Here is a 14106-nt window from a genome sequence, read left to right as displayed (position 1 = left end):
GTGTAAGGCGTCGAGTCGCGACTGACTGCGGCGTGCGAGGGAGGCTTCGATGGCGCACGAAACGTTTCAGCGGCCAGCAAGGCGCGGCGAGACGTCAGGGATAACGGCGTGACGAGGACGAAGGGCGAAATCGAGGACGCTGGCGGTCAGCCTAGAGTCCATAAAACTAGGTATAATAGACAGGGCCGCGGGTCGTGGTATGCTTCAACGGCGCACATGCGAGGCCTGGCGAAGGAGACTTGATGTTTCGAGAGCGATGATGATGGAACAGGGACCAGCTGTGGGAGTGCGTTGACCCTGCGGTACCTTGAGCCAGCACGGCGCAGTGTCTGGTTTGAATACGAGGCTCGTCTTTCTCCAGTCTCCGCTCTTCACACAAGCTGTTTGATTCGAAGACTTCGACGTTCCAAAACAGACTGGCGGGACAGGGTCTACCTTCTACTTTTACCTTCCTTCACTCTCGTCACCTATTTATTGCTCGACATGACATTCACTCAATCTAGCGCTTCGAGCAGCAAATACTTGGAATTCTTAGCTGGATTTACTTCCCACGTGAGACCCGGCAGTCCCGGCAGCGTTTCATCGTATCTCGTCTCCTGAGGAAATAGAAAGGAAATCTCTCGTGATTCGTCGGGCCTCAATCCGCTTGGCGCAGAACGTGAAACGCGGTTCAGTCTGCGGGTGTGATGGCTTCACCTCCACCTCCCACTCATCGATCACCTTTCTGCATGCAACAAGTCTTGGAAGATTGGCGTGCTGCATATGGAGACGATTGTACGTCACTCGTTGCTGCAGGAAATTCGAGTGCAAGAACGTAGTAGGTCTATGAAATCGAGAATTTGAACAAATGCTAGACGCTCTATATCGAACATGGAAGGAAACATTACAGTCGCGATTACGCAACTCCATAGCCATCAAGTCTGGGTATGAGAGGCGGATCCACTCTGTATCAACACTGTCGTCGGCTACCTCTGCCACTCCCCGGTATCTGGTTCATCGGCCTTCTCGGCATCGTAATATACTAGCAAGTGGTCAGTCTCATGTTCTCTTCCCCTCCACCGTTTCAATACATACCTCCAGTCTTTATCAGCCAACTTGCAACGAAAGCAAGCACAAAAGTAGCACCCAAACAAACGAAAACGGCCWGTGGAAAACTCTTGGCCGTGGCAGAAAATATTGCACTGAAAACCGCAGGAGCCACAACTCGCGCAAGACAGTGAAGCAGACTGGTGGCACCTAGCAGCTGTCCAGTGCGCTCCTCGGGGACGTGCTTGGTCAATGCAGACTGTAATGTCGGCGAACCAACGCCACCTACAGCGGCGACGACACCAGATAATGTGAAAAGCGAGCCCGTACGTGAAAGCGAGAAGCCAAGGAAACCAAGCGCATCAAAGAGAGTTGCCACCCGTATGACACTCAGATCGAACGTGTCGCAGCCGGTATTCTTCCGATCAGAGGCCTGTGACTTTTTGCCTCGTAGCAACCGTGTCACGGCCGGGAGCAGTAGGAGGAGCACGAGAACACGAGAAGTGCTCACAATCGACATGTAACGTCCAGATTCGAATGTCTCCCATCCGAATTGTTGGCGGACGTAGATGACAACCACGGTCATCGAWCTCATGCCCACGCCAAAAATGATAGTGTCCACCGCACAGAGAAGGATGAGGTTCCATCGCAGGGCCGGACTGGTCCCAGGCCCAGTGGGGTAGAGCATCTTCAAAGGCGCGAGGATGTTGAGAGATCGCAGCTGATTGATCCAATCCCCGTTCGGACCTCTCTGGACCTCACGGCTTGCGTGTAGTTCGCGGGCCTTCTTCTGCCTACTCTTGGAGAGTGATTCGGGGATGACAAACGTTAAGAATAGCAAAAAAGCAACGTGTACGCCAGTGAGCACATAGAACACCACCACGATTTCGCCCGTCAGCTTGACTATGTAGCCGGCAAGGATGGGCCCAATCGCAATGCCAGTGAAAAGAGAGGCGTGGAAATAACCAAAAGCTACATTACGTCTGCCAGGCGAAGTGCAGTCTGTTGCATATGCGTTCGACAGCGCCATGGCCAAGATGAACGATCCAGTCGCCCCGTCCAGAGCGTAGCTTATCAGCAATGCTGAGAGGGGAAATTTCTCTGGGAATAGTGCGGCGAATATGAAGATGATCTCTCCCAGTATCGTGCCAATGCTGGTGACAATAATGAGCGGTTTGCGTCCATATCGATCGGAAAGGGCTCCTAGCTTTGGACTTGCAATTGCAGAAAGCGTTCCCGCAACGATGGTCGCCAGTCCTGTGAACAGACTTGCCCGAGATGACACTTCTGGAATCTGGCATTGGCGGTTGCTGCCTCCGTTGAAGTTCACAGGCATCATGGTAAAGCCAGGCTCAGATGCCACTCTGTCGGCAATATATTCGCGACACACCAGATCTATTATGAGGTTTAACTTGGGCGCTATTACACCCCCGAAGGCCACGGCGAGGATGAAGAATGGTCCAAGCATCCAGCCCATTGATGGTCTTTTATACCATGGCAGGTGATCAAATTCTGTGGATGGTCCAGACCATGAGGGTGGCTCGTTGCTGTTGTCCTCGCCCTGCGATCCCAACAAGGGAGCACTCTCATCGACACCAGTCGATGATACTGCGCCCGTGGCTACTTTTACTGCACGCGTGCCTTGCTGTCCCGGCTGCTGCCTTCTCTCATGTTGGAGAGCCGTGATCAAGCTCGCATCGGCCTCAAACACCGCATCGGCGGTCTGCATCTTGTTTGCGCCGGCTGTTCCTGTGCCTGCTACTGTGCGAGCAGCTTCCGGTACTGCGTGTCAACGTTCTGTCCAGATCGTATCTTATCGAATTGTATAATCTGATACGACGGAGGAGGTTCTCGTGAGCGGCTCGTGGTGCTGTGAACGTGACGGTATCGCGCGTGCTGAATCCTGATGCTCCCGGGTCCAGAAGTCCTTCCAATCCTATCGCCACACTAAACGGCCAGCGCAGGGGTAGAGATAGGTAGAGGTGAGGGCGACTGTGTATTAAAGTATATTAAAAAGGAAGCGAGCGAAGGAACAGCGTCGGCGAGCCAGAGGCCCGTTGGACGGTTGGTTGCTTTGTAAACCAAATTCTACCTTTGATGGTGGCGGTACCAGTTTCAACAACACAACAAAGGCCAAAGCTCCCCTGGAACTGTTCGATCCCTGATCCCAACCAAACTCGCCGGCTGGAAAGACGTGCTTCAACACAATTGCTGTTTGCTTCTCTGTGCTTCGTTTGTTAATGTTTTTATGCCTATCTACCTTACACACGAATTCATCGCACGGTAGCGTGGTTGGTGGAGTCCGGCTCGCACGATGCTTTGTGATCTTGTCGTCACCATCATCGGCACATGAGCTTATCTCATGCAAGTGTGTGCATTAGTCGATCGGCCTTCGGGACGTTTGGAGTCACGGCCCCGTCTCCGCAGATTCATCGACCTCACCTTGCTTGCCTGCAGGTGCTCACCCATCCTTGTTGTAGCGTGCATGTGTTTGTACTCATKATTAATCGACACATTGGAAAATGACAAGAGGTAAAACGTGCGAGCCAGCTTTCTCGGACACTTGTTCGAACAGACCGACTTCGCCAGCTCAAGATATCGCCCATTGATGCATGCCGTGCCGTCATGCAAGAAAACACATGGGTGGAATGTGGAGTGAATCGAGAAAAGACTGTCCGTGKGTCTCGCACATGGAGGGGCGTGAACTATGGAGGTCGCTGTTCCACGGTCCTGTCTCCCAGTCGTGGCCCAATCGGGACCGCTGTGCATTACTTGGCGTGCATATGTACCACAGCATCGCAGCGACCCAACAAGGCGGCAGAATTCCATATTTCTATCACTCTCATTGCAAAGACCGTGTGACTCTAGATGATAAGTGCTGAAACAGGCATTCAGGATCGCTATCACCTACAGGCACTACCAATTGGCACTGTTCAAGAAATAAGTCGGCAAATGGTCATGACGAATCGCGATCCTATGACACGACTACTATCAGGCCTTCCGACAACGTCAAATACCAGCTCCCAACCACTCCTTATCAGCCAGACGACTCTATCAGCTTATCAATCAGCAATCGCACAGGGGCCGAAGCTATTTCGCATGCCATATCATACTACGATTCGACGGAACAGATCTGTTTGGCACCGCAGGAATCGATTAATCGAATTGCGTTGTTTGCCGGACTCAACATAGTATTCGTCCTCATTTTGGTGCTCTTCTTTACGGTCGCACTGGGACCTTGAAAACAAACTACGTTGTGACAAACGTCCCCCGAAATGGACAATCATGACATCGAAGCTCAACCTCTCAAAATTGAGCACGGGAACACAGAAAGCTATCCACCCACCTCACCTCCCACATATGGCACTCTTGTAGTAACGCAATTGCCAGCTCGTGTTGCTGCCGGTCATGTCTGCAGAAGACGACCACATCCAGACTACCGAGGGACCAATGACTATTACACGGGATTTTTAGCGGGAGTCGGGATGGGAATAGTCTTTGGGTTGGCGGTTGGAGGATTGTTGTTCCTTTTGATTCTCATCTCATTCAGATATGGTGGATGAAGTCGAGGTATCTGATGGCGAAGTAATTCCTGCTCTCCAGAAAGGCTCATCCGCAGAATAGGTGAATGGATGAACAGGAATGCCACAATTACGTGCGGTGGTCAGGGCATTGCCGTGCGAGACTTCAGATAGATAGCGCACTGCAAGTACAGTACGAATTTATCGTTGACCAGAGAAGGCTGTTCGAGCGGGAAATTTGCTTGCTATGTCTATCATCCGGCAACTTCTGGTGCCCCTGACTACCCGCTAGAGTGAGACTGACCATGCCCATGGAGTCTCACCAAGCGGGCTCACCCAGCCCCATACAAGTCTAGGTTCAAGGAGATAGTTGTGCTTCTAGAGTTCGGAGCGTACAGTCAAGTGTGTCTGTYGATTTCAACGATTGAACGTTTCCGACCAAGAAAGATTCGGTGCGTGTACCAAAATCGCTATCAGGCGAAGACTGCCTTGTCGCTCATGATCCGGTCCAAGTTCTCATGCGTTGTTGCGATGAGTCAAGGAAGATGAGTGGCATCCGCGAACTCGAAACTTATACGCAGTCATCATGATAGTGTCAGGCTTGATAGCTTACCCTCCGATGCTGGCGAACTTGGTGTGGCGAGCAAGAATGTTGGTGGCATCTCCAAAAAGTACAGCTTATCATTTGGGGTAACGGATTGGCAGCTTGATCCAGAGCAAACAAGAGGCTTTCATATATGCAGTATATTCGATCTGCAGTCGCGTCTCGGATGCGGCAGAGAATTGTCCGCAGTTTCTTTCTATCGGAACAGAAGGTCTCCTCGCTGCGGATATTCGCGTATTCTGTTGTTGAACACGTATGGCCAGTCGATCGATGTAGTACCCTCCAGTAAGACGGTACTTGCACAAGTCAATCCCAAGGTATATGTAGGATATGGCTCCCCTCGAGAGCATGTCTGTTCATCTTCTCCTCCTGCAGACTTCGCTTGATCTCCTCCTTCGCCGAATGCCTTTCTTCCCACTCTCTCCTCCTCTCGGCCCTTCGAGAGTCTCGCTTTACCACTTTATTCGACTCATGCCCCTCTCTCTTCAGTCTCTGATCGACGCTCGCCTTCTCTGCCTCCGTAATGACCCATGGTGTACTCAGCACCGTTCTTTTCCAATCTGCCATGCGACCCCACCAGACGACTTCCTCATTCGTATCCTTCATACGCCGCATTCTTTTCACCACAAGCTGCTTTTCATGTCGGAATGTGGTAAGCGTGCCTTTGACCAGCATGACTTCCCCAACCTCCACCTGCTTGCCGTGTAAGAGAACTACTGGGAGTCCCAGATTGACAAACACATCCACATCTTCGACCTGTGAATTCTCCTTCCATTCTGGTTCTTCGTCCCTCCACGCTGGCCTCCTCTCGATTTTGGCTTCCATGTTGACTCCACTCCCATCATCGATCGTGAGAAATGTATAGCGTCCATCGGCGACACTGTCAATTTGGACGACTAGACCCATAATTTGAAAGAACTGCAGTGGATGATTGAGCCAGAACCAGACATCCCGCCCCGCGAAATCGGGCACCGAATGGACGTGGTGCAGGAGATCATGGGCGGTCAATTTGTTCCACTGGAACCAAGTCGGAGAGAGATGATCAAAGTAGCGCGCAGCGTACAGCTTTCCGTCGCTCATGACATTGCGTGGATCGGGTGAAGGTCGTCAGTTTGTTTAATGTTTACATGTATCTTGTGAAGGAAATGACGTCGACACGCGAAATGAAAGCGAGACGGCGCGTCGGCGTCGCGTCTTCTTCTCCACTCCAACATCCACATCAGAATCACACATCATCGAGTCTCTTGTAGCATTATCAGCAGAAAATCAAACACATCAGATCATCGTCGACTCAACACAATGGTCAAACGGCCACGCTCCGACGACGACGAGGAAGAAGGGGAGGAAGAGGAGGAAGAGCTCGAGGGAGAGATGCCCACCGCCATCGATCCCTACGAAGTCCTCTCCATCAAGGACCGCTCTGCTTCACAAGACGACATCAAACGCGCCTACCGCAAAGCTGCCCTCAAATATCATCCCGACAAAGCGGCGGAAGCTGACAAGGCGACGGCACACACAAAGTTTCAAGAAGTCGCCTGTGCATTCGCCGTGTTATCCGACGAGCGGAGGCGTAGACGTTACGACTTGACTGGCAGTACGGAGGAATCTCTCGATTTGGATGACGATGACTTCAACTGGTCGGACTTTTATCGTGGACTCTTCGACGAGATGGTGACCGAGGAGAAGATCAACGACTTTGCGACCGAGTACAAGGGCAGCGAGGAAGAGCGAGGCGCTGTAATAGCAGCGTATGAGAAACACAAGGGAAAAATGACCAAGCTGTATCAAGAAGTCATGCTCAGTGACATGGTTGACGACGAGGACCGCTTCCGTGAGATCATCGATGCGGCGATTGCGGCTGACGAGGTCGAGTCTTTCAAAGCTTACACAGAGGAGAGTGAGAATGCACGGCGGAAGAGAATCGCAAATGCCAAACGGCAGAAGGGCGGAGAGGCTGGTGAGGCGGAGGCGCTCAAGAAGGAAATGGAGAACAAGAAACAGAAAAGGGGTGGCAATAAGGCGGATGCCGGCGGAGGCTTGGACAGTCTTGCTGCAATGATTCAGGGACGACAAAAGGCGCGGGGAGCTGCCTTCGATCGCATCGAGGAGAAGTATGGTGGGACGGCAAGGCAGAAGGGCCGCGATGAGCCATCTGAGGAAGCGTTTGCAAAGAATGCGAAGAAGCCTTCTGCAAAAAGGGCAAAGAAGTGAGTGCATCTGGAATGTCCAGGATTTGGCAATGAATACAGCTCTTTGCTAGTCAATTCCTATCTCTACTCGCGTCTTCCACATCTTGCGCCCCCTGGGTCATTGGGTCTGCATCACCCCTCAAGCGGTATACACTCCAGTAGGCTTCGCGTGATATCCCCTTTTTCCAACCCTCACACTCAATTCACTCCTCCATTCTTGCCCTTCACTCACACGCTCCACGGCTCGCTCAAATGTGAAGACCGGCCGCCATCCGAGTTCCCTCATAGATTTGCGGGAATCATAGACCCGATCCATATTATCTGGCAATCTCCAACCATGACGAAGAAGAAGCTCCGCATGCTTCGGTAAAGTCTGCTGGATGACAACACTCGCACGACTATCATTCAACGCATCAAGAGTGTCCTTGTTACGATCAAAGGGAGGTGGAGCGCTAATCACAAATTTCGCCCATCCAATCCTCTTCGCCTCTCGCATTGCACAAACATGCGCAAGAACGACATCCGAGATATCCACTCTCCGGTATAAAAGCTCGCAGACTTTGAGATTGTCGTCTTCGTAGGCATTCCGTGCCTCTTCGCTATCGTCCGGCTCCGGGAAGAATCTGGAGAGCTTGAGCACTATGACGGGCATTTTGCTCTCGATATGAATGAGTTGACAGAGGTCTTCAGCCGCCGTTTTCGTTGTTCCGTATATGTTCTTTGGGATAGGAACCACGGTTTCATCAATCCATGCTGCTGGTTGACCAAATTTCGGGGCCAACGCTGCACCAAAAGTTGAAGTAGTAGATGCAAAAATGAATGCTTCAATTCTACGGGTCTTGCTGGCTTCTTCAAGGAGTACTAGAGYTCCCTTGTTGTTCGTCTCGATGAATTCTTCTTTGGAATGTGATCCAATGTGCGGTTTGTGGAGAGTGGCAGTGTGAAGGACGTAACGAAGTGATGGATGGTCTTCGAAAATACTCGAAATGAAGCCACGGTCAGAGACAGGACCTACTGCAGAGGTGTGTTCTGACTCAAGAATATCAATACCCAAGGGTGTGAACCCATGTGTTTGGAGGTCAAGCATCAAAGCGTGACCAAGGTGACCGGCAGATCCTGTAACAAGCACATCTGGGCCTGCCATTGTTGTTTGGAACCTCTTGTGACCAGTGAACAGATACCGCACAATAAATATATCAAGATGCAGTTGAGTCACCGAACGGGTATTTAAACGCCGCGCAAAAGGCTCACGCTAAGTGGGCGGGAACGAGGTTAGCGTGCAGAAGGGGAAATATACTGTAGACAGGAGAAGAACGTAGGATCAGGTTTTGATACAGTGATATCTTAGACGCAGCGTCCGTATCTTGTACCTAGTCGCTGCGATAAGCGCAATCTTGGTGTCACAAGCGCATCTTACAGATGTGCTGGACGCCGCGATTCTGGCTTGGCGATGGAATTGGTTTTGCAATTGTGGTGTCGCAAGTGCACCTTGTAGACGGACTGGACGCCGTGATTCTGACCTGGCGATGAAATCGTTCAAGTCATCATCTCCAACGGTTCGCATCGCGATCGTCGTCACCACCGCCGACTTCGTCCTCGTACTTGTAGGAGATCTTGCGCTCAGGTCTTCCATTCTTGCCCTTCTTTGTCCGGCTGCGATCGCCCTTTGGGCCGCGTGGCGCATCGAAGGCATCGTCTTCTTCACGTCCACGCTTTCCGAGGGAGCTGGGATGAGTTACTGTACTGCGTCGCTGCGCTTCCCTGGCTTCGCGCTTTCCCTGTGCAGCAGCTCGCTCTGCGGCATAGATGTCTCCGGCGGGCGGAGCTGGTGCTTCGACTACGCTCTGAACCACCACGCTGGAGCGTCGCTCTTTGTCGTTGTTGTTGGCGCTGTCCTTACCAGCGCGAGCAGATTTCGAACCCTTGATCTTGAAGCCAAGCTCATCCGAAGGTGGCTCAATGACAGCACGKGGACGTTCTCGTTCACGTTCRCGATCACGCTTGTATTCGCGACTGTGGCCATCGTCTCGAGCTGGTCGATCGTGTCTCGAGGAGCGATGAGATCGGTCCTTGCGGTCCTCCTCGTGTTCGTGATCGTCCTCGCGACGCGAGTGTCTGCGACCGCTACCACGACGGCTGTCCTCGTGGTCCTCCTGTTCAGCCCGCTCGTGGTGGGTCTTGCTCTTGCGACGTGAGTACTCGTCCCTGTCATCTGCACCATCCCTCTCATGACGTCGGCGACGGTCCTTGTCCCGACTTCGATCACGATGGGACCGAGAGGATCGATGCTGGTCCTCATCCTTGTCGCGTTGACGGCGACGGGAGCCGTCGTCGTTACGAGACTCTGAACGTGAGCGGTACTTCTTTCTCGAGTCCTCCGTTTCGTCATCGTGTCGTCTCTCGTAATCTTTACGCTTGCGTCTATCGCCCTCCTTGTGGCGGGAGTACGCTCCATCAGACTCTTGTCCGTCATCCATCACAGGCGATCTGCTACGACGCCGTGACTTTGAGTGTGAGCGGGAAGCTGGTTTGTCTTGGCCTCCGAGATCGGGCTCCCGCCGTGGATAGTCGTCCTGCATGGTCTCGTCCTGCTTTGCAGATCCGTTGGGTAGCATCCGTGGCTCGGACTGTGGCGCCGGCGTAGGAGTATTAATCTTCTTCGGCGGCGTCGCCATGACCAAGTTTCTGCCAGACCATCCAGTGTTGGGAAGACCCTGAAGCATGGCCTTAGGCCCCTTGGGAGCATTCACTGGCGGAGCGGGAGCTGGAGTGAGCTCTGTCGCGTGGGAGGCATTGAYAAAACCACCGCGGCCACGATAGCCGCCACGGCTTCCAAAGTTACTGTTGTGGTGGCCGAATCCGTATTCCTGTTGGTACTGTGCGCTCTCATCATATTCCTCATATGGTGCAGAATGATTGACAGATTGGATCTGGGCAAGTTCGCCGTTGCCATCGCCAGCCGAATTGTCGACATTCATCGAAGCCGTGCTGCCATTTTCGTCTTCATTGAAAGTCTCAGCTGTGTTCGATGTGAAGCCGTGCGATGATTGATATTGCTTACTTTGCATTTGCTGATCGGCAACCTCCTTCGTCTGCTCCGAACGCTCATCTGTAGTATTAGTGTCGTCTGCCATGTTAGTTGCGGTGCCGGCAGGCTTGTCCCCGCTCCTATTGTGATCATGTGCATCAGGATTGGCAGGAGTAGCCTTGCGTCCCTCGTAGACGGGAGAGGACCGACGTAAAGGCACTCCCTCCGAGTTGGCGCCAGTCCGCTGCGGTCCCTGTTGGAAACTTTGATTGTGGTGGCCCTGTGGACCAAGCTGTTGATGGAAGCCATTCTGCTGCTGGTGTCCTTGTTGATGGCCCCAGGCACCTCCGCGGCCACGGGGGTTCCAATTACCTCGTGCGCCTCTACCGAAGCCACGGCCAAAGCCACGACCGTACCCGCGATCATTAGAAAAGTTCTGTCGCTGAGCGTTTCCGTAATTTGATTGCATATAGTTTCCTTGATCGGGAAAGAAACCAGGGCCCCCCATGCCACCAAAGTTGCCCATGCCGCCTCCCATCATGCCGTTCCCCATACCGCCCATGCCCATGCCCATCATGCTCATATCTCCCATGTTGCCGCCGAAGCTTCCATTGAACATCATCGATGGATCCATACCCATTCCAGGCATACCTGCGGATCGTCTCAGTCGTGTAGAGGAATGTGAAGAAGAAAATGGTCGCTTACCCATCATGTTTGGCATTCCCATGCCGAAGCCTGGCATCATCCCGTTGAATCCGTTCATACCCATGGGCATATTCATGTTGCCGCCGTTTCCGAAATTGCCCATGCTTGGGTCGAAGCCGAAACCTTGCTGTTGCAGCTGATGGCCTTGCGTCTGCTGATCGGAAAACGACTCGTCGCCACCGGGCTGAACACCAGATTGCTGCTCGTGCTGTTCTCCTTGTTGGTCGTGCTGCTGTTGCTGATTGTCTTGGTGGTGCTCCGGCATCTCGGTAGTTATCACAACATCATCGTCCTCGTCCTCGTCCTCATCCTGATCCGCATTGGTATTGGGAGCCGCTTCGGACTGTATCACCTGCTTGTCAGTAGGCGTTCACAATCATGAATGCAAGCTTCGATGCAGCGTGTCCTCTTATCAAACCTCTCCCGTGATCCCCAGCCTCGACGCTGTCTGTCGCACACATCTCACGTCTGACACTCCACGCCTACTCCCAATATCTCATTCCCGATATACCYGATATCTCCAACATGTCCATGTGCGCGGGGAAGGGAAAGTGTTATGGATCTCTTACCTCGTTGTCGGGATCTGCAGCGGCCTCAGCCACCGCGTCCTGGTCCATACCACTCATAGTGGCGTTCTCCTCCTCACTGCCTGCCACTGCCGCCGACTCCGTGTCTGCAGGAGCTGCCACGGCAGGTGCTGGGGTATCCGCAGGTCCCGCCCCCGATGCTTCTCCAGCTGCTGCTGCTGCGTCCACGCGCTTCTTACGCTCGGTCTTGATGAACGCTTTGATAGTCATTTGCAGGCCTTTCGCGGGCACGCACATGTCGGCGGAGAAGGGTGAGTGTGTGCAGATTGGGCATTCGCTTGCGCTCATCGTGTCATGGCCTGGAGGAAGTCAGTGTTGAACGCAGCATTGCCAAGCGCTTAGCTTACAGTCGCCACAGATGGTGTTGTCGCAGCATGGCAGCTTCATGGCATTGATCGCAAGCTTGTCGCAAGTTGCGCAGCGAAGCTTTTCCGGGATCGAGGCCACGTCCATGGAACTGTGAATGTGTCAGATACGATGCGCCAGAGGAGTTCCAGCTGCGAGACTCACCGCGCCAGCTCCAGAGAACCGTCATCGAGTTTGGCACTCATGGCGAAAAAGTCCCAGGCAGCCGGAGCTGCGTGGTGGTAATGCTTGTAGCTCACTCCGCCGCAGGATTCATGAGCGTTGGCAATCGATATGTTCGAATTCCCAGCGAAATGGCGCTGCCGACTGCGCAGCGTTGTTGACAGGTGCGGCGGTTGAAGTTGAAGTTGAGCAGTTGTGACAGTAGAGAGCCGCGCGTGAAGTGAGTGGTTGGTGTTTGCGCGCAAATGACTACGGAATTTCTTCGGCTTGAACTTGCCGACATCACTTCCTCCAACATCACAAACGAGAGCATTGGAGTGTTCGAATTTCCATCATTCTACGGTGGACAGACACGACATCGATATGTCGTGCGCTTTGATATGTGCGCAAATGTCATTTTAATCACCGTCTCAGATTTCATCGTCTGCGACCATAAACCTCCGATGTCAGCACGGACATCCCTGATTTAAGCTTCGCATATTACCCGGCTCAAGAAGCTCTTCTCGCCACAGCACTCTTCACTTACATGCAAATTGTTCTCATTCGCAGCGATGATTCTCGGCCAGATAGCATGGATTGATTGTATCGCTTTCYTGATATTTCTTGCTCCTCAAATGATCATTCAGATCGGCCTATTYCKCACAACACTAGTCGGTATCAAGGCATTGCCATTTCTTCGTAAGTGTCATCTGATGTTCAGAATGTGAAAGTCGAAATCGTTCCATCTGACCGACGTCCTAGTTCTGCGACTGCCAAAACAGCTGATCAAGGAGCGGTACTTCACCAAGAAAGAACACCAACCTCCGTTTGTGAAGGGTGCGACATTGTTTCAAGATGTGGTAGTACGCTGCGTACGGTATGCTTTCTCGGACATACCAGCAGCAGTAGGCAAAGTTTTCTTCTCAAAATGGGTTGCATTGCCATTTATCAAAGTCCGCATGCTGCGCCATGGCATTTGGAAGAGCCCGATCTACTGGCGAGAGGTCAACGAGGTAATACATCTTCTATGGGCCGCACGTTCAATACGTATTGACCATTGCACAGGATGGTAGAAAAGGGATATACGCAATCTGCGATAGTTCAAAACGACCAGACATAGTACTCTATTACTGTCATGGTATCATCGTCGTAACCATCTTACATTTCAAGTGCTGACGGTCTTAGGCGGCGGCTTCTCCATGGGCTCTTCGTTCTTCTATCTCGAGTTCCTACTCGTCTGGCTGACACTTCTCAAGCAAGCCGGCTACTCGAATCCCGCCCTGTTCGCATTGGAATACACACTTGTTCCCGAAGCTACATACCCCACCCAAGTACAAGAGGCGCTGGCTGGCTACAAATATGTCCTGTCACTCGTTGATGACCCTTCTAGGATCGTTGTAAGTGGCGACTCAGCAGGTGCCACGCTTATCTTGAGCCTCATGCTCTGCGTCTCTGGCTACTCATCTTTGAAGAACAAGATGCCCGGTGTCGCCATTGTCATCTCCCCTTGGGCTACCATCATCTCGCCGAAAAACAGAAACACCCGGTCAGATTATCTCAACGCGGAGAGTCTACATCTTTACGGTACACAATACATTGGCAAGAATGGCTCTCAAGACAATGCACTCGTGTCGCCTGGCCGCTGTCATGACCTGACATGGTGGCGAAGAGCATCCCCCAGTCAGGGCTGGTACTTTATCTATGGCGAGGAAGAGGTCTTCGCGCCCGAGACGAAAGAGCTCATCACTCGATTGAAAAAGGCAGATCTCCGAGTGGAGGAATATGAAGAACCCGCGGGAATCCATGCTTTCCCCATCACAAAGCTATTCCTCTGTAATACGCAGGAGGAGAGACATAGCGGGCTGAAACGAGTTGTAGATGTCATTGCCAGTCGGATTGAGATAGGGAAAGCAAAGTGAAGGGTGCATCAATAAAATAC

At 52.5% G+C, this 14106-nt stretch overlaps 6 protein-coding genes; 2 read left to right on the top strand and 4 right to left on the bottom strand.

The window, feature by feature from the left end:
* Positions 1 to 965: 965 nt before the first annotated feature.
* On the bottom strand, positions 966 to 2755 carry RCC_10695 (related to tetracycline-efflux transporter; the record flags this gene model as incomplete). XM_023775921.1 has 2 exons in its annotated part: positions 966 to 1021; positions 1075 to 2755. 2 exons carry the CDS (start codon positions 2753 to 2755, stop codon positions 966 to 968), a joined length of 1737 nt encoding a protein of 578 aa, XP_023631689.1.
* Positions 2756 to 5457: 2702 nt separating this feature from the next.
* RCC_10694 (uncharacterized protein) lies at positions 5458 to 6231 on the bottom strand (the record flags this gene model as incomplete). Its single annotated transcript, XM_023775920.1, has 1 exon — positions 5458 to 6231. The coding sequence occupies one exon, from the start codon at positions 6229 to 6231 to the stop codon at positions 5458 to 5460; it is 774 nt and encodes a 257-aa protein (XP_023631688.1).
* A 219-nt stretch (positions 6232 to 6450) lies between these two features.
* Positions 6451 to 7362, top strand: RCC_10693 (related to molecular chaperone (DnaJ superfamily); the record flags this gene model as incomplete). The annotated part of the gene is made up of 1 exon (XM_023775919.1): positions 6451 to 7362. One exon carries the CDS (start codon positions 6451 to 6453, stop codon positions 7360 to 7362), a length of 912 nt encoding a protein of 303 aa, XP_023631687.1.
* A 117-nt stretch (positions 7363 to 7479) lies between these two features.
* On the bottom strand, positions 7480 to 8484 carry RCC_10692 (related to UDPglucose 4-epimerase; the record flags this gene model as incomplete). The annotated part of the gene is made up of 1 exon (XM_023775918.1): positions 7480 to 8484. One exon carries the CDS (start codon positions 8482 to 8484, stop codon positions 7480 to 7482), a length of 1005 nt encoding a protein of 334 aa, XP_023631686.1.
* Positions 8485 to 8884: 400 nt separating this feature from the next.
* On the bottom strand, positions 8885 to 12211 carry RCC_10691 (uncharacterized protein; the record flags this gene model as incomplete). XM_023775917.1 has 6 exons in its annotated part: positions 8885 to 10341; positions 10402 to 11019; positions 11074 to 11416; positions 11643 to 11959; positions 12008 to 12117; positions 12171 to 12211. The coding sequence occupies 6 exons, from the start codon at positions 12209 to 12211 to the stop codon at positions 8885 to 8887; spliced, it is 2886 nt and encodes a 961-aa protein (XP_023631685.1).
* Positions 12212 to 12802: 591 nt separating this feature from the next.
* RCC_10690 (related to hydrolase) lies at positions 12803 to 14086 on the top strand (the record flags this gene model as incomplete). XM_023775916.1 has 4 exons in its annotated part: positions 12803 to 12866; positions 12930 to 13180; positions 13233 to 13305; positions 13353 to 14086. The coding sequence occupies 4 exons, from the start codon at positions 12803 to 12805 to the stop codon at positions 14084 to 14086; spliced, it is 1122 nt and encodes a 373-aa protein (XP_023631684.1).
* Positions 14087 to 14106: the final 20 nt, after the last annotated feature.

This window comes from Ramularia collo-cygni (assembly GCF_900074925.1).
Source record: "Ramularia collo-cygni strain URUG2 genome assembly, contig: RCC_scaffold24, whole genome shotgun sequence".
Lineage (NCBI taxonomy): Eukaryota > Fungi > Ascomycota > Dothideomycetes > Mycosphaerellales > Mycosphaerellaceae > Ramularia > Ramularia collo-cygni.
The sequence above is the reverse complement of the archived record's forward strand: the minus strand, read 5'-3'. Positions and strand labels throughout refer to the sequence as shown.